This window comes from Tiliqua scincoides, chromosome 9 (genome assembly GCF_035046505.1).
Source record: "Tiliqua scincoides isolate rTilSci1 chromosome 9, rTilSci1.hap2, whole genome shotgun sequence".
In the NCBI taxonomy this organism is placed as follows: Eukaryota; Metazoa; Chordata; class Lepidosauria; order Squamata; family Scincidae; genus Tiliqua; species Tiliqua scincoides.
The window spans coordinates 28,240,474-28,257,012 of NC_089829.1; the positions used below are offsets into that span (position 1 = coordinate 28,240,474).

The 16,539-nt window shown below is 44.3% G+C and overlaps 1 protein-coding gene across 1 annotated transcript in view; it reads right to left on the bottom strand.

The window, feature by feature from the left end:
- MMP2 (matrix metallopeptidase 2) overlaps positions 1–9,941 on the bottom strand; it is a 41,870-nt gene extending 31,929 nt beyond the window's left edge. Inside the window, exons 1-3 of the mRNA XM_066636939.1 lie at positions 9,578–9,941; positions 5,754–5,980; positions 3,279–3,427 (exon numbers count right to left, since the gene is read on the bottom strand). Coding sequence (XP_066493036.1) covers positions 3,279–3,427; positions 5,754–5,980; positions 9,578–9,775 — 574 coding nt within the window. The 5' untranslated portion in view covers positions 9,776–9,941. The remainder of the gene's footprint in view (positions 1–3,278; positions 3,428–5,753; positions 5,981–9,577) is intronic.
- Positions 9,942–16,539: the final 6,598 nt, after the last annotated feature.

Below are 16,539 nucleotides of genomic sequence, written 5' to 3' on the forward strand. Positions count from 1 at the left end.
GTGTGGTCTGGAGGTCAAGACATTGCCTTGCCTGAAAAAGCTAAGCTTGGGTCTCACCTTGGATAGGTGACAGGAAGCCACAGGCCAGAGACAAAGGAATGGGAACTGGCAAGAAATGGACAACATCTTGAGAACCAGCCTGAGGCCTGTTTTGCAACTGCCTGTGGAAGCTTGGAAAGTGCAAGAGCTGCTCAGCCAAGATGAGTGAAGGGAAAACATCTGGAAAATGGAGACTCCAACGAGTAGAATAGCATTTGTTAAAACCCATTTAAAAGGGGTGGGGTTTATGGGTCAGCCTGCCTATGTAAACCACCATGAGTCTACAAAATTCAAGTCTATGAGTGTTTGAGAAAGGCGGCATACAAATACTGTAAATAAATAAATGCAATCTTGGTCTCTGTGAAGAAATGACAGTCCACATTTCTCTTGCACAAAGTTATTCAAAACCACAGTCTTCTTGCTGGATGAAGGCCGATTCTTGGCTTCATCTTCAATTTCTCTGAAAGCTTTTCTTGGAAAGGCAGCAGCCTGGTGAGGCCAAAGCTGTTATTCTTCACTTTCTCACTGTGGGCCTGGCAATCGACGCTGCCGATGGGTTCTCTTGCATGGTTAAGGGCCTTCTTGGTTTGATACGCTGCCATCACAAACAAATACTACGTCTGCACAGCCAAGGACCACTCGGCTATGTGTACCTTGGGTCACTGCAATGCCGGTTCAAGTCAATGCGGTCAGTCGAGGGAAGGAGAATAAATTGGAGGATAGCAAATGTCACGCCGATCTTTAAAAAGGGAAAGAGGGGGAACCTGGGAAACTATAGGCCAGTCAGCCTAACATCTATACCGGGTAAGATGGTGGAATGCCTCATCAAAGATAGAATCTCAAAACACAGACGAACAGGCCTTGCTGAGGGAGAATCAGCATGGGTTCTGTAAGGGTAAGTCTTGCCTCACAAACCTTATAGAATTCTTTGAAAAGGTCAACAGGCATGTGGATGTGGGAGAACCTGTGGACATTATATATCTGGACTTTCAGAAGGTGTTTGACATGGTTCCTCACCAAAGGCTACTGAAAAAACTCGACAGTCAGGGAATTAGAGGGCAGGTCCTCTCCTGGATTGAGACCTGGTTGAAGACCAGGAAACAGAGAGTGGGTGTCAATGGGCAATTTTCACAATGGAGAGAGGTGAAAAGCGGTGTGCCCCAAGGATCTATCCTGGGACCGGTGCTCTTCAACCTCTTCATAAATGACCTGGAGACAGGGTTGAGCAGTGAGGTGGCTAAGTTTGCAGACGACACCAAACTTTTCCGAGAAGTGATTGTGAGGAGTAATTGTGAGGAGCTCTCCAAACTGGCAGAATGGGCAGTAAAATGGCAGATGCATTTCAATGTAAGTAAGTGTAAAGTCATGTACATTGGGGCAAAAAATCAAAACTTCACATATAGGCTGATGGGTTCTGAGCTGTCTGAGACAGATCAGGAGAGAGATCTTGGGGTGATGGTGGACAAGTCGATGAAAGTGTCGACCCAATGTGCGGCAGCAGTAAAGAAGGCCCAATTCTATGCTTGGGATCATTAGAAAAGGTATTGAGAACAAAACAGCTAATATTATAATGCCGTTGTACAAATCTATGGTAAGGCCACACCTGGAGTATTGTGTCCAGTTCTGGTCGCCGCATCTCAAAAAGGATATAGTGGAAATGGAAAAGGTGCAAAAGAGGGCAACTAAGATGATTGCTGGGCTGGTGCACCTTCCTTATGAGGAAAGGCTACGGCTTTGGGCCTCTTCAGCCTAGAAAAGAGAAGCTTGAGGGGGGACATGATTGAGACATACAAAATTATGCATGGGAAGGATAAAGTGGATAGAGAGATGCTCTTTACACTCTTGCATAACACCAGAACCAGGGGACCTCCACTAATATAGAGTGTTGGGAGAGTTAGGACAGACAAAAGAAAATATTTACTCAGTGTGTGGTTGGTCTGTGGAACTCCTTGCCACTGGATGTGGTGACAGCATCTGGCCTGGATGCCTTTAAAAGGGGATTGGACAAGTTTCTGGACCATTATGGGTTACAAGCCATGGTGTGTATTTGCAACCTCCTGATTTTAGAAATGGGCTATGTCAGATGCAAGGGAGGGCACCAGGATGCAGGTCTCTTGTTATCTGGTGTGCTCCCTGGGGCATTTGGTGGGGCTGCTGTGAGATAGAGGAAGCTGGACTAGATGGGCGTATGGCCTGATCCAGTGGGGCTGTTCTTATGTAAAGTACAACCTCCCTGACTAGCCGAGAAGCCCAGGCCTGACTGGTTTTTTTGGGCTTTCAACTGCAAGAAAAGCAGTCCTTTTAAAAAATTTAAACCATGCAGCTTAAGTGAACAGTCTTTTTTTTGTGCTGAATCCCTCTTCCATGAATCCACTCAAAACTGTTGGGCTGTGATTCCAGGCCAGCCCCAAACCACTATGCAATGCTCAGTGATTTCATTCCTTGACCTGTTCTGGTCTCTCCTCCCTCCTCCGCAGATCCACCCAGATATGACAGAAGTTTTGATTTCAAGTCTAGTCAACCCTCTTCTCTCCTTTCAATTGGATCAGGACTCTCATTTCTGTTGAGAAATGGCTCTTTTCTCAGATTTAGCACCCCACCTTGCATAGTAGGATATTGACCTACCCTAAAAGATTGGTGTGAAGATTGCTGAGATTGTGCATGCAAAGTGCTTTGAAATGCACTACAGAAATGGGGTGATTCAGTCAATTCCCTGTGCATGATACAGCACACACCCAGGCCTTTCTCATATGCATAGGTTGGAGGGGGTGGTGGCTATTGGGCAGTAAATGCTATATAAGAACTAACCAGCAGGAAGAAGGAAGGATATGGCTGGGAGGTCTGCATAGTTCCTTAAGTAGTAGTAGTAGGAGGAGGAGGAGAAATAGGAGTATTGCAAAACAGTATCTAAAGTTATGCATTTTTGTAAACTGCCTGGAATATTTTCCCATTCAAAGACAGGGTATACATCTTATAATTAATAAATGAATACAGCACTTGTCAAGAGGCATGAATTCAAATGCTACCAAGTCATGAAAAGCTCATTGAGGAGTCTTAGAGCCAGTTATTCTCTCTCTCCCCTCCCGCTTTCTCAGCCTCACAGGGCTGTTGTGAAGATAAAATGATGCCTGTGTGCATATAAAGAAACACAAACCCCTTGAAAAAAGTACAGGGTAGGCATATAATAATGAATATAGATACATACATACATAGATACATACATACATACATATACATACCCCATCGTCCAAAATTGATCATGATGTCTGCTTCCCCATCATGAATTCGGTTAAATCTGAGTGGTGTGACATCGCTCCAAACTTTAAAGGCTCGAGCAAAAGCATCGTCCACGGTTTCAGAGTCCAAATCTGGTGTGTAACCTAAAATCCTTAATGATAAAAATAATGGTAGGGGGAGAAAACACACACACACCACTGACAGTGGTGCAAGTCTCAGGTTTTGATTTTTAAAATTCCGGTCCACTCTAGGAATTTTTGCAGGAATCGTTTGCTGCAAAAGGAGAGTAGCTGCCCATTGGAGGGGGTGGTCAGTCACGGTCTGTGAGATCTATTTTGATGAAACTCATCTGCTGCCACTACTTTTGGGAGCACTGCTTGAAGAAACACTGCTCTAGCCATCCTGTTGGTATCTACCAACTTGGAATGGTCACTGCTAGCTAGACGGTACTTTCCTTGCTAATAGATGGTGCATTGCATCTGTGAGACGTATTGTAGATCAGGGGTCTCCAAACCCCGGCCCGGGGGCCATACGTGGCCTGAGGCGAGCCTCTATTCAGCCCCTGGTCAGCCTCTTGTCCCCTGAAAGCCTCTGGCCTACTTGGCCGAACATGATTGGAGCTGTGCTTTGGTTGTATCTGGCGGGTGTTCTAAGGGGCAGAGAGGTTGAATGAATCAGCCCATTCATTCATTTATTCACTCATCTAAGTTCCATCTCTAATTTATTTATATAAATTTTATATTTAATTTTTTTCTGGCCCTCTACACCATGCCAGACATTTGATGCAGCCCTCTGGCCTAAAAGTTTGGAGACACCTGTTCTAGATCATATGAGTGATCATCTGATAAGCTAGTGTTTGCTTGTACAAAAATTATCTGTTCTGCAGAAATAAACAGACTGAAAATCCCCTCAAATCATTCTGAGACCTGCATTTGTGTAAATGTTCCAAAAGGTCTCATCTGAGCCTTCTAGGCATATGCTTGCAAGCTCATCTGATGAATCACCCAGAATTTATCAGTGTCTACAAAATGAATGCAATAAAGAAGGAACAGTTTTACTGGTTCCAGGAATGGATATTGCAGTGTATTAAGCAAAAAAAAAAAAAACCATTGCAGAACATACAGTCTGAGTCTGTGAATGTTTACTCACAAGTGAGGGCCAGGGATCTTACTCATAAGTAAGTGTGCACAAGAGTGCAACCCTAGTCTTATTTTTTTCATTTGCTTTGCTTGTGTGCCATGGTTAATTCTCAACCAGCGACATCTTCATCCATTGGAGATGCAGGAAAAGGGGATGCAAACACAACTGAACCACCGGGCTTAAGTAGATATGGAAATAATTAGAGGGGCCCACTGCACTTCCTCTGCCTAAGGCTTTAGTAGTTGATGAACTCCTTGTTAAAGTGTGTGCCTGGATCTCACACTTGTGCCTTGTTCCTGCAGGCACTAGTGTTGGATTTGTTTCACAACATAATGGGACAGTCCTTTAAACAAAAGGAGCGTCGTGCCCATAAGGAACAGATTGGTGTAGCTGTGCAAAGTGTGGTCTGTTTTGAAACTGTGATCTGTGTCATACCTATGACTTTCTTGGTCCCCATACATGGTCTTCCTTTGTTCCTTCCTTCAGATCTACCTTTCTTTCATGACTGGTGCCAAACTCTCAGCACCTGAGGGGGACATGTCAAATGCTGCTCCCTTTCCCTTCCAATGGCACACCAGTGGCTAGCTGCCCTTCTCCTTCTCCCACTCCCTGGATTCAAGAAGAAAGAGGGGGAATGGAGCCCAAGAGGAAGTATGAAGGAAATGTGAGAGATGGGTTAGAGTGTGGCCTTCACTTTTCCTCTTCTGCTTTGTCCCCCTTTTTCTTTCTGACCCCACGGAGAGGACAGAGAAGGGAGGCAATGGCTGCCCTGTGCCAGTCCACTATTTGAGGCAAATGTCTGACTCAGCCTCAGGGAAGGGTCAGCCCCTCCTTCCTTCATAGAACCAAAGTTGGAGGAAACCTCAGTCTCTCAATCTGCTGCTTGATGCAGGGAATCTAACACTTCCTAATACTCTTATTGCTCCCCCCAAAAGTCTAATACTCTTATTCCCCCAAAAGATGACTCTCTCTCTCTCTCTCTCTCTTTTAGTGTTGCCACTATGTTATGACAGAGCTGGTACACCTCTGACAGAAGGCAAACATCCAACCAATTCTGCTTTTCCAAATGCCACATCTCCTTGCTGGAAAAGCTGTATCTGTTAAGCCACATCAGCTCTGCCAATACAAAGGAAGGATGTAACAATAGCACTTTGGGCCAACACACACAACTATTTTTGAGGTGGAAAAGGGGTCACTCTGAAAGGGGGTGACTTATTCCTTTCGTAATTGTTTAATGAAGGGGTCTTGAGATTAGGCCCACCTGAGTGCTGGGACATAAATGGCTTCATGCTTTGGACAATGTATTTGTTCTGAAGGCTTTGCAAGATGGTACTTACCGGTATGTGACTAGATTTTTCTCCCATTTTGGTTTCCTTGGGAAGAAATTATAATTGGCCACGTCTGGATTTCCACAACGGGGCTTTTTCATGGTTTGTATGGTGTTTTGGTCCAGTTCTCCTGTTTCAGGAAGCCCGAAGAATTTCTGCATTTTCTTCAACGTATCCTTCAGTACAAATAAATTGCAGTTGTCCTTGGGGCACCCATAGTACTTGTTCAGGTATTGCTTTAACAAAGGAGAAAACCACACAGTGAGTCTTCAGGAGGGCTGTCGCTCAGTGGTCCCAGTTTCAATGGCTGACAACATCTCCAGGTCAGGCTGGGAAAGACTCCTGGCTTCTCGCAATCAGTGTTGACAACAAACAGCTAGATGAACCAAACGTTCCTATGCTCATGGCATCGGGACTGTTGTTGGAAAATGGGGTTGGCTGAAATGCATGCAGGGTTCCAAAGTTCAAAAAAACATAGTGGTGATCAGGAGCAGGGACTGTGCATGCAAGCCCTCTCCCCCACCATAGACGACACAGGGTTGCATGAGCACCCCAGCTTGAAATGGGTTGGGTTTTTTGTTCATGTTCCAAGAAAATGCTTGCAAAAGTGTGAGTCTTTGCAAGTTGATTTGAATGCTTGCAGAAGCTCAAAACTGTTTGCAAGCGCTTGTGTCTTCTGTGAATGATGGGTAGCCCAATCCTAAGTAGCGCTGGTGCAGCCAAGCCATATGGCCTGCACTGCATCCACAGCAGTGTAGGAGGTGGCTGTAGTCACCTTAGGGTAAGGGGCATTTTTCCCTTTACCCTGAATAACGTTCCAGCCACCCTTATGGGGCTTATCAAATCAGCACCAGCTATTTAGTAGCCCAGGAGTGGCGGTTAGGATATGGCAGAGGAGGCCTTCACTGACCCCACCCCCTCCCCAGACCCAATCCTCCCCCATTACACCCTCCCCCATCCAAACACCCCATCTGTGCCTCCAAACCGCCCTCCCACCACCCTCTCCCAGCCCCTGTGCCACCCAGTGTAAACATACCTTTGCCGGCCAGTATAGGGATTTGAACCAGTGCAGCTGAGCTGGCATGGTCCTCCATGCCAGCCCAGCCAGCTCTCTAGGAGATGCAACTCTGAGCTGTCATGGGAACAGCCACACCAGCTCAATTACACATTGGAATTGCACTGATAACTTACAAAGACTCAAATGCTGAGCACCTATTGCTGCAGTCCCCGTAACCTCATGTTCCCCTTCCCCAAACCAAACAGCTTCCTTTTGGAGGTGACTTCCAGGACCCCAGCAGCATCCTTTCCCAGAGATGGCTGGGGCTGGGAGATGCAAACCAAGAATGCCCAGTAGTGGACAAATGCGATTTTTGTCCTTTTCACTCAGAGGAAAGATTCTCCCAGCTGAGTACAATGTAGTTATTCCACCAGGGTTATGGTGTGGTGCTGGTGATCTCAGTCCCAGGCTCCATCGAGAAAGAGCACCAGAGCCCCAGAACTGCCACTGCCTTCTCCACCCCCAAGGGTGTACCCTTTGTTTTGTTCACTTGGGTTCACAAGTTTCACAAGTTCACATTTTGTTTGGGGGGAAGGGAAGTGGGGAGGGGGCAGTGGCAGTGACGATGGGGTGGGCATTTTATATTCAAGCCTTTGCGAGTGCATCACTGTCTGCCTCAGTTGTGCCTGCGAGCATTCAAATGGGGTGCTCAAAAAAGGGAGCACCCTGTTTGAATGTTCACAATAGCTTGAACACGGACTGGCAAAATGTCTGAAAAGGGACTATATATCTTGTTCCTCCTAGAGATGACCCAGTTGCCCCCAAATATTCAAGAAACCATATAGAAAAGCTACTTGAACAATTTGTCTACCATTTGCATTGCATAGGGAAGCTCATGGGCATGGATTGTCCAAGCTGGTGTGTGAGCCCAGAATATTCAGGTGCTCATGGAACTGAAACTTCTGGAAGGGAAGAGGAAGTTGTCAACTTGGATGGAATGGAATCCTCACGCAAGGGCAGATGGAGCACTAGAAAGGGGTCCCAGAATATAGGGGGGAGGTAAATGAACAGCATAAAGGCCAAAGGAAGACTGAAGAGCAGATAATAACCTGAAAAAGAGGAACCTGAAGGAAGATTCAGTGAAGAGAATTTGTAGAGTGATGGAGACAAAAAGAGGAGACAATCAAAGAGGAAGCTCTGAAAATACAGTGATTGAGTCAGATGAGCTATATGTTAGAAAGGGGGAAAGAGGAAACAAGAAGTGGTGGAGATTGTTTGAGTGAGAGGATGGTGTCAGGGATTGATCAAGCTGGGCTCTGCCTGGCCAAGCTAACCCCTGAACTCTAGAGCCAAAAGAAGCATGAGCCAAAAGAAGCATGAAATGTTTATTTACCCAGTGTGTAATTAATTTCTGGAACTTCTTGCCACAGGATGTGGTGATGGCACCTGGCCTGGATACCTCTGAGAGGGGGTTGGACAGATTGATTGGGGAAAACTCCATCGCAGGCTACAAACCATTGATGACTATATCCAACTTCTTGGTTTTAGAAGTAGGTTTCCTCAGAATGCCAGGAGTAGCAAGGTATCTTGTAGTCTTGTGTGCTCCCTGAGAAATCTAGTGGGCCACTATAAGATACAGGAAGCTATACTAGATGGGCTTTTAGCCTGATCCAGCAGGGTTCTTCTTATGTTTTTAAGCACTCAGTGTGCCAACAGTGGGTGAGCCACAGAGTGTCACGGGAGCCTAGTGAAAGGCTATGCCCAAGGGTCACCAGAAACCAGACTGGTATTGGGTTGGTTAAAGGAAGTGGTGACTAGACCATTCTATCTAGAGTATAGATTCTGACAGACAAAACTTCCCAGGTGTGGCATTTTTCTATCAATTAATTACTATGGTCTAACTGGACAATTTGAGTCAGTAATGTTGGGGTGGGGGATTAGGATAGAGGGGCTAAATTCCACTTCTTGATGTGAAATAATTGGCCTCTTCTTTGGTTTCCATCCTGGACTGGTTCGCTTGAGTGCCCTTCAAGAGGCAAAACCAGGGTTTGAGTCTGGTTCTGTGTCTGAGTGCACTTCAATCCTTTCTCCAATTCAAAACAAGATAAGCATTTTTTTTGTTGATGTACTTAAGAATAAAATAAAGTCCTTTTTCCATGAAAGTACTTAAGGTCTTTTTAAAAAAAAAAAAAAAAAAAAAAGATTAAGCAAACAGGCACAGCATCTTAACTCAGCAACAAATGTCTTAATATTGTATATGGTATATTCCTTCAAGCCCTTTCAGTGACACTAATAGCTTATAGGACATTGCTCTAGTGCAGTTCTAAGGAGCAGTTTCAGCTCCAAGCAGATCTGTCGCAAGACTAGTCATTAAGTTTCCTGAAAAGTTCAGGCAGCTGTAAACAGGAGTTGCCCTTCAAGCTATACTTAAAGAGATGCTTCATATACAACAGTCAGACCATTCTAAACAAGGAACTTAGGATTGACTTTCTGACTGCAAGATTTTCTGCAAGCATTGTGAAGAATAAATAATGCTCTGCATTTGTAAGCTAAACATTTTGCATCTTAATGCTCGGTTAAAGCGCCCACAGTTAATGAACACATATCTGTGCCTGGACAAAGCAGCCATTGGAAAGAAATATAGTTTTCTGGTCTGGCTTTGAAAAGTTGAACAGAGGAAACCAAGCTTGCTCTGAAAGCTGATAACCTTGCCAGCCTCTTTTCCCCCATACAGGGATGACTACAGGGTTTGTCCCACAAACCAGTGGTGGTTTAAGAACACAAACATTTCAGGATGTATAGATCTCCAAGGGGGAGGGGGAACAGAAGCCCTTACCAATGCCAGCTCTTTGTCTGTCTTGGGAGAAACATCACCTGGAAACTTGATAATAGGTGATGGTATCAGTTCTCTTCCCGATTCAGGAAGCCGGAGGGTTGGTGGCGGCGGCGCTGAAGTTGGCTGCAAAATGGAGAGCTGGATCAAAAAGATTTTCAAAAGGCAGCCAACAAGGCTCAAGGAAAGGCATGCCTCCATTCTGTTTCAATGTAGGTTTCTTCGTCAAGAGCTCTGTCTATCAATGAGTCGAGTTGTAATGTCCCATCAGTTGCTTATCAGAACATCCTCACTTTCCTTGGGTCCCGTTCCCTTTTGCTTGCTCCAGCAAGTCCTTTGTATGTTTAAGGCATCCAGATGCACAGTCTCTAAGCCACTGCAAGAGGAAGTCTGAAAACCAGTGGAAACATTGGGGGGGGGAGGGAGAAGAGCAGTTGCCAGATGGGAATTTTAAGGTAGCAACAGGCAGATAGATGAGAGAGAGAGAGAGAGAGAGAGAGAGAGAGAGAGAGAGAGAGAGAGAGAGAGAGCAGGTTTGGTCCTTCCACAAACTTTAACTTTGTCCAAATGCAACTGGGACAAATATACTCCCTGGTTTAAATTGTGGATGGAATCGAGTGTTCACTGATGAAACAAATATAAGGAAATCTCTTAGCAGTGTCCCCAGGACTGGAAAATAAGGCAGGCTGGGAGAGTTCAGACCCCTAATGGCATTGAGGTACCGAATGTTTTTCTTTTGTCCTGGTGAGGAATTGGATCTTGCGGCGCACACAAAGTCCATGAGCTACAATGAGATAGAAAATACATTCGGGGTATCCTTAAATTCTGAAATGCCAAATGATGGAAATGAAAGCAAGGGATGGACAGCTCACTAGATCATTTGCTTTGGGTTGGGTTTCTGAAAGGTTTTGCAACTGTCTGGTTTGCAAAATTTGGGTTATGCAATGTCAGTCCTTGCTACTAAGTGGCAGTTAAAGGCTCATGAAAAGCTCATTTGCCGGAAACATGGTAATGATCAATTGTCTGTCCTGTTGATGGCAGCCAGTATAGAAAAGTTAGATGGACTGTAGATCTGATAGGCTTGTTTCACACTATCATGGAATATTAAGCTTAAGGTATGTCTGTATGCATGCATTGTTCAAACCGGGAAGTTGGAACTGGTTGCTGCTTTTTTCAAGGACCTATTCGTAGCAAGTCTGAGTTTGCCAGTCTTCCATGTAAGACTTCAGTGTGAACCTTCACCGAATAGCCTTCAATGTAAGCTAGCTTTGAAGTGGACTTACTGTTCAGGATTCAACTTTTGTTATAGGACAGGGGTGACCAAACTTGCTTAACTTAAGAGCCACATATGATAAACTTCAGGTGTTTAAAAGCGGCAATATTTAAGGAAAAATTCTTAAATATATTTTCTCACCATGAACCTTAAACTTATGTTTTAATCCAGGGGACTCTCAGTATACATACCCAGTGAATAATTATAAAACTTGGAAAAAAAAATTACTTTTTATATTGATCATGATACAAAAAGGAGCTCAGCCAACATATTTCCACAAGTCGCACAGGATGTGTCAAAGAGTCACATGTGGCTTGCAAGCCACAGTTTGTCCACCCAGTTATAGGACAATAAAATACTGGCCAATTAGCACCCCTAGCTCCAGAGCATGTTGATAGAGATTGCTAAAATTATAGAGGTTGCTAAAATTCATAAGCACCTGACAAAATTTGCCCAGCTTGTAATGCTCAGCTGTATTATTAATCGAGACCCATTTCTCGACTAAGAGATTCTTTCCTGGTTTGAAATCTTAAAGGAGATTGCCCAGATTCATGCATAGTATTCTCTCACATGAGCTCCAAATTCTCCATCTTGCTGTGACATTTCATGATTGACAAAGCCACATTATTCTCTAAAATTTGGGAGGAAGATAAACCTATGTCACCAGTGCTTGTCTTTCAGCACCAGGTAAAGGGAAAAACACACCTTCCCTGCTGGTTGTTTTGCATTACTGGGAATGACACCCCTCCACTTGGCCCCATCAGGGATTAATCTAACTATCTCAACTAGGCAGTTAGGAAAGAGTTCAAGGCTTCTCTAACAGAAATTCACTCCCTGTGGAGAGACACATCTTGCACTGTGATGTGACCTTAGATGGGGACCTTAGATGACTACTTGTGGCTCCAGTCTCAGCCACTGCTGCCTCAGGGCCCAAACCTTTCCAACATTCCAGCGCTGATGCAGCCATGCCAATGGGGCATGCACTGCATCTTGTGGTTGAGGGGCAGCTACTGAGGCCTTCTCGGGGTAAGGGAAAATTTGTTCCCTTACCTTGGGGCTGCATTGTGGCTGCACCGGTGCTGGAAAGTTGAATAGAATTGAGTCCTCAGTGATGTGCAGAGGACCTGGGGACCCCAGCATCCACAGATTTGACTCATTGTGGTGCCTTCTGCGCAAGGCTAGGAGGAGAAAGGAACCTCCGCATGAAGGTTCCAAAAGTGGGTCTTTCAGGGCTAAAAATAGATCTGGGAAACAATCTCTTTAGTGAATAGTTCAAGTAGCTTCCTTATGAGGAAGCCTACACCATGGCTTCCTCATGAGGAAGCTGCTTGAACCATTCACTAATGAGGCTATACTATATCTCCAAAACTAGACGTGATAGGGCAAAACAGACGCCATTTTTGGAATCAGCACCCCAAATTCATATCAAACCACCATAAAGTTTGGAAAAACTTTAGGAAAAGGAAAAACATTTCTGACCCTCAATTTTGTAGGCCTGTGTAATTTCCTGCTATGCTGATGTAACAAGAGTGTGAAGAAGTGCAGAGACCACCTTAAGCAGCCCATCATTGTGACTGCAGTTCTTTCTTTTCTTTACCCAGTGTGTAATTAGTCTTTGGAACTCCTTGCCACAGGATGTGGTGATGGCATCTGGCCTAGATGTCTTTGAAAGGGGTTTGGACAGATTGATTGGGCAAAAGTTCATTGCAAGTTATAAGGACAGATTGATTGGGGGAAAGCCCATTGCAGGTTACAAGCCATGATGACTATATGTAACCTCCTGGTTTTAAAGTAGGCTACCTCAGAATGCCAGATGCAAAGGAGTGGCAACAGGATGCAGGTATCTTGTGTGCTTCCTGAGGCATGTAGTGGGCCACTGTGAGATACAGGAAGCTGGACTAGATGGATCCTTAGCCCGAGTCCTGGTCCTAAGTTCTATTATGGCATCAGAGAACTCAAGACCAGCTCTAACTTTTCCTGCTCTCTTAAAGGATGCCAAAACTTTTTTTTTTTTTAAAAGGGGGGGACGACCCACATCTATAATCCTAACTAGAACTCATTCAATTTTTCAGCTCCTTATCTTCTTTTCTTTCCTCCCTCTTTTGGCCAGATCACACCATTGCTGTTGGGTATCTCCACATTTCAAGACTCAAATTATTCACATGAGGGATTTTTGGGAACAGCTAGATTTATCAGCAAACAAAAAAGGTTGTTGCAAGAAGTCCAAGAAAAGTCTCCCTCCCTCCCACTTCTGATTCTTCCAGTTGGTTTGCAGGGTCAAGGAACTATCCTGGCACACGGATTCCCTTTGTCAGCTTATCAGCAAATTCCATGTGAGGTTTTGGCAAGGCAAGTAGGGGCAGCCTTTAACCGATGTCTTCCATCTGAAACTATCCAGATCCACAGTTAAAGTCAACTAGGCCTGGCTGCTGAGATGTGTCTGATCTCCGTAGAATTCAGTGGAAGAAGTTGTTTGTCCTGCTGTTGGGATTGCGATGCCAACTATTCTCCTTGCCTGCCTCCCTCATGTTGATTATGCCTGCATCACTCCCTTGTCATGAACATGTTAGCACAGAGACACTGAGAAGGCTTTAATGGATGACTTTGAAGATCTGCTCTTTTATAATTCATGGCAGGCCTTTAATTAAAAGCAAATGGAGAACTGTGGAAACAGCAAAGGATTTAAAAGTGCTCTGCCTTGGATGGGAAAACCAATTCCCCCTGACCAGTAGTGTTGCAGGCAGCATGCAAATTACTCTTCATTAAAGCAGAGGAGGAGGGAGACTGCTTTTCAAAGGAAGCAGATCCCTATTGTCTTGGTCTCTGCAGGAGTGAAAATGTCCAAGGGGCCTCCTAATAAACCCTATCTATTTTTCTCTTTACCAACAGGTGAAGAATTTAATCAGAGAGGGTTTGACACACACTCGCTTAACACTTGATTTGCTTGATGGAGTTTGTATAGTCATTTAAAAAAAAAAGCAAACAAAAAAATCCTGCCCCATATTAATGAGTACGTAGGTAATATGTGGATATTTGGAATGATGATATTGGCATTCATTAATTATTAGCTTCTGGGGAGGGGTGCATTCTTCCCCCCTCCAAAAAAAAAATGACCACACTCTCCCAAATTGTGGAACCAATCCTATCCAACTTTCCCGTGCTGATGTAGCCATGTTAGTGGGACATGTCAATATGATGAGAAAGGCAGTCATGGAATGGTTATGGAATGCTTGTTTCCTTACCTTGTGGATGTATTGCAGCTGCATAAGCCTTGGAAAGTTGGATAGGATAGGGCTCTATCATCTCTAGTAGGAAGGGATGCATCTGAAGATAGCCTATCTTGAGTTAGACCATTGGTCCAGAACTGCCCAAGAGCAGTTTTACAGAGTGTTACCAGGGAAAAAGCATGTGCCTGAGTGCTGTGTGAGACCTCTTCATGACAGTACAACACAACATAAATACTTACACATATTTCTATTGATATGGACCTCTGTGGGAAAAGACATCACCACCAAAGCTTGCAGAGGAAAGGGGCATCTCCCTCACCCCAAGGCAGTTAAAGAAAAGCAAGCCAGATAGTCAATGAGAGAAAAAGGTGCAGAGCTAAATGGAAAAGCTGTGTCTCTGAAAAGTGCTTATGAAATGAATAGTTGCTTGGCCATTTCTGGGTGAGTCACCCAGGGAACCATTCCAAATACCAAGGGCAATACTAAAGGGTTTTTCCAGGATTTCCCTGACATGACAGAGACATTAAGATGAAATGATACAGAATTCAGCTAGAGAAGATTAATCAAGGGAAACATTTTGTTTTCCTTAAATATGAGACATAATTCAACTCCAAGGAGGGACTCCTTATGTAGAAATGGGGGTGGACTTGTTCTATGGCTTGGGTCACTTGCTTTGGTCATTGGCATATACCAATTTTTGCATGTCTTGTATTGTGTACTTGTTGTGATAAACTCATGTACCTTCAGTTATGTTGACTGTACCTGCTGGTACACAGGATCCTGTTCCGACAAGTTTCTGGAGGAAAAATCCATTACGGGTTACCAGCCATGATGTGCATATGCAACCTCCTGATTTTAGAAATGAGCTATGTCAGATGCAAGGGAGAGCACCAGGATGCAGATCTCTTGTTATCTGGTGTGCAACCTGGGGCATTTGGTGGGCCGCTGTGAGATACAGGAAGCTGGACTAGATGGGCCTATGGCCTGATCCAGCGGGGCTGTTCTTATGTTCTTACATGTTCACAGGAGTATTCCTGTTTTCATCCAAGAAATATTGGAGGGTATGCTAGAGATGCCTAATTAAACTGCTTGGATTTGGTGAACTGCAATGTGTCAACCCTACCACTGGCTGTGCTTCCTATTTTCATTCACAAAAAGTAGTCAAGGCAATCAGATGCCTGGACAATACTAGCCTGCTTTCCTAATGGTTAGCAACTGATCTCATGTGTAAAATCCCAATAGTTTTGCTGCATGCTGCTGAACCAATCGATAAGGTTCACCTTTTTGCCCAACATGTGATACCAACAACTTAATATGAACCTGGTTCACCTCCTCTTTTATGAACTTGGGGCTTTCAATTTTTAATTGCAATATCTCTTATTAAACACAAAGACCTGGAGAAACACAACCAAAGCCATCATTATTATATGCATGGCAAGTTATCTTCTGTTTCCTTACCCTCATCATTCATTAATGCTTCAGAAAGCGTTGTCGTTTGTCGCTCGGAATCTTTTGACTTCACTTTATTGCTTATGAGTTATGACACCTGGAAGACATAGAATGTGAGTCCGCCTTTAATTCAGATACTATATGCCATAGATAAATGGGCTGCAATGTATTGAGAGAAATGATAGGTAACTCAATTGCTTGAAACTCTTTTGGATATACTCAATAAATGCCTGTGCCCAAACAAACAAGCATCCATTAATTTTTTTTAACTTTTAATTCAAAAATTTATTTAAAAAAAACTGTAGTCAATGAGTGCCATCACACAGCCCAATCCTATCCACACTTTCCTGGGAGTAAGCCCCATTGATTCTGATAGGACTTACTTCTGAGTAGACATGCATAGGATTGGGCTGTTGGTTGATTCATTCCTTCTGTTTGAGTAGGGAGGAAACATCTGCTTTAAGACGGTGCTTGCAACCTGTATCATCCTAAAAGGAAGCAAATTTAATTTTTGTTGCAAAATGCATATATTTCTTTGTATTAATTAATTGATTGCTTCAAAAAATCATGGGACTAGTCAACTAATGGCCCAAACCTATTGCAGTGCTGTGCAGGTGCAGTGGCCACTTCACCAGTGCTAATTGTTGCAAGCATACCATAACGTATGTTTGTGATGACTTGTGAGTAGGCAGTGCCGGTGTGAAGGCCTGCATTGTTCCGCTGGCACAAAATTCAGACTTACGGATGCTGGAGCAGGTATGTTCTGCACCATATGGCGCACGGTCGGGGGTGGGCAGAACAAAGGCAGGCAGGGGAGGGCAGAGGAGTGTGGGGTAGCATAGGAGGCCTCCCCCAAATCCTAATCCCAATCTCAAACTTTAAAGTCTACACAGTGCTACTTGGACTTTTACCCGTGATCTTGCTAGTGCAGTAGTTCAATTGGGTAGACTGGGGCTCAATACAAGGTAAGGGAATGAAAGTTCCCTTACCCCGAGGGAAGGCCAAGATCCAGGTCT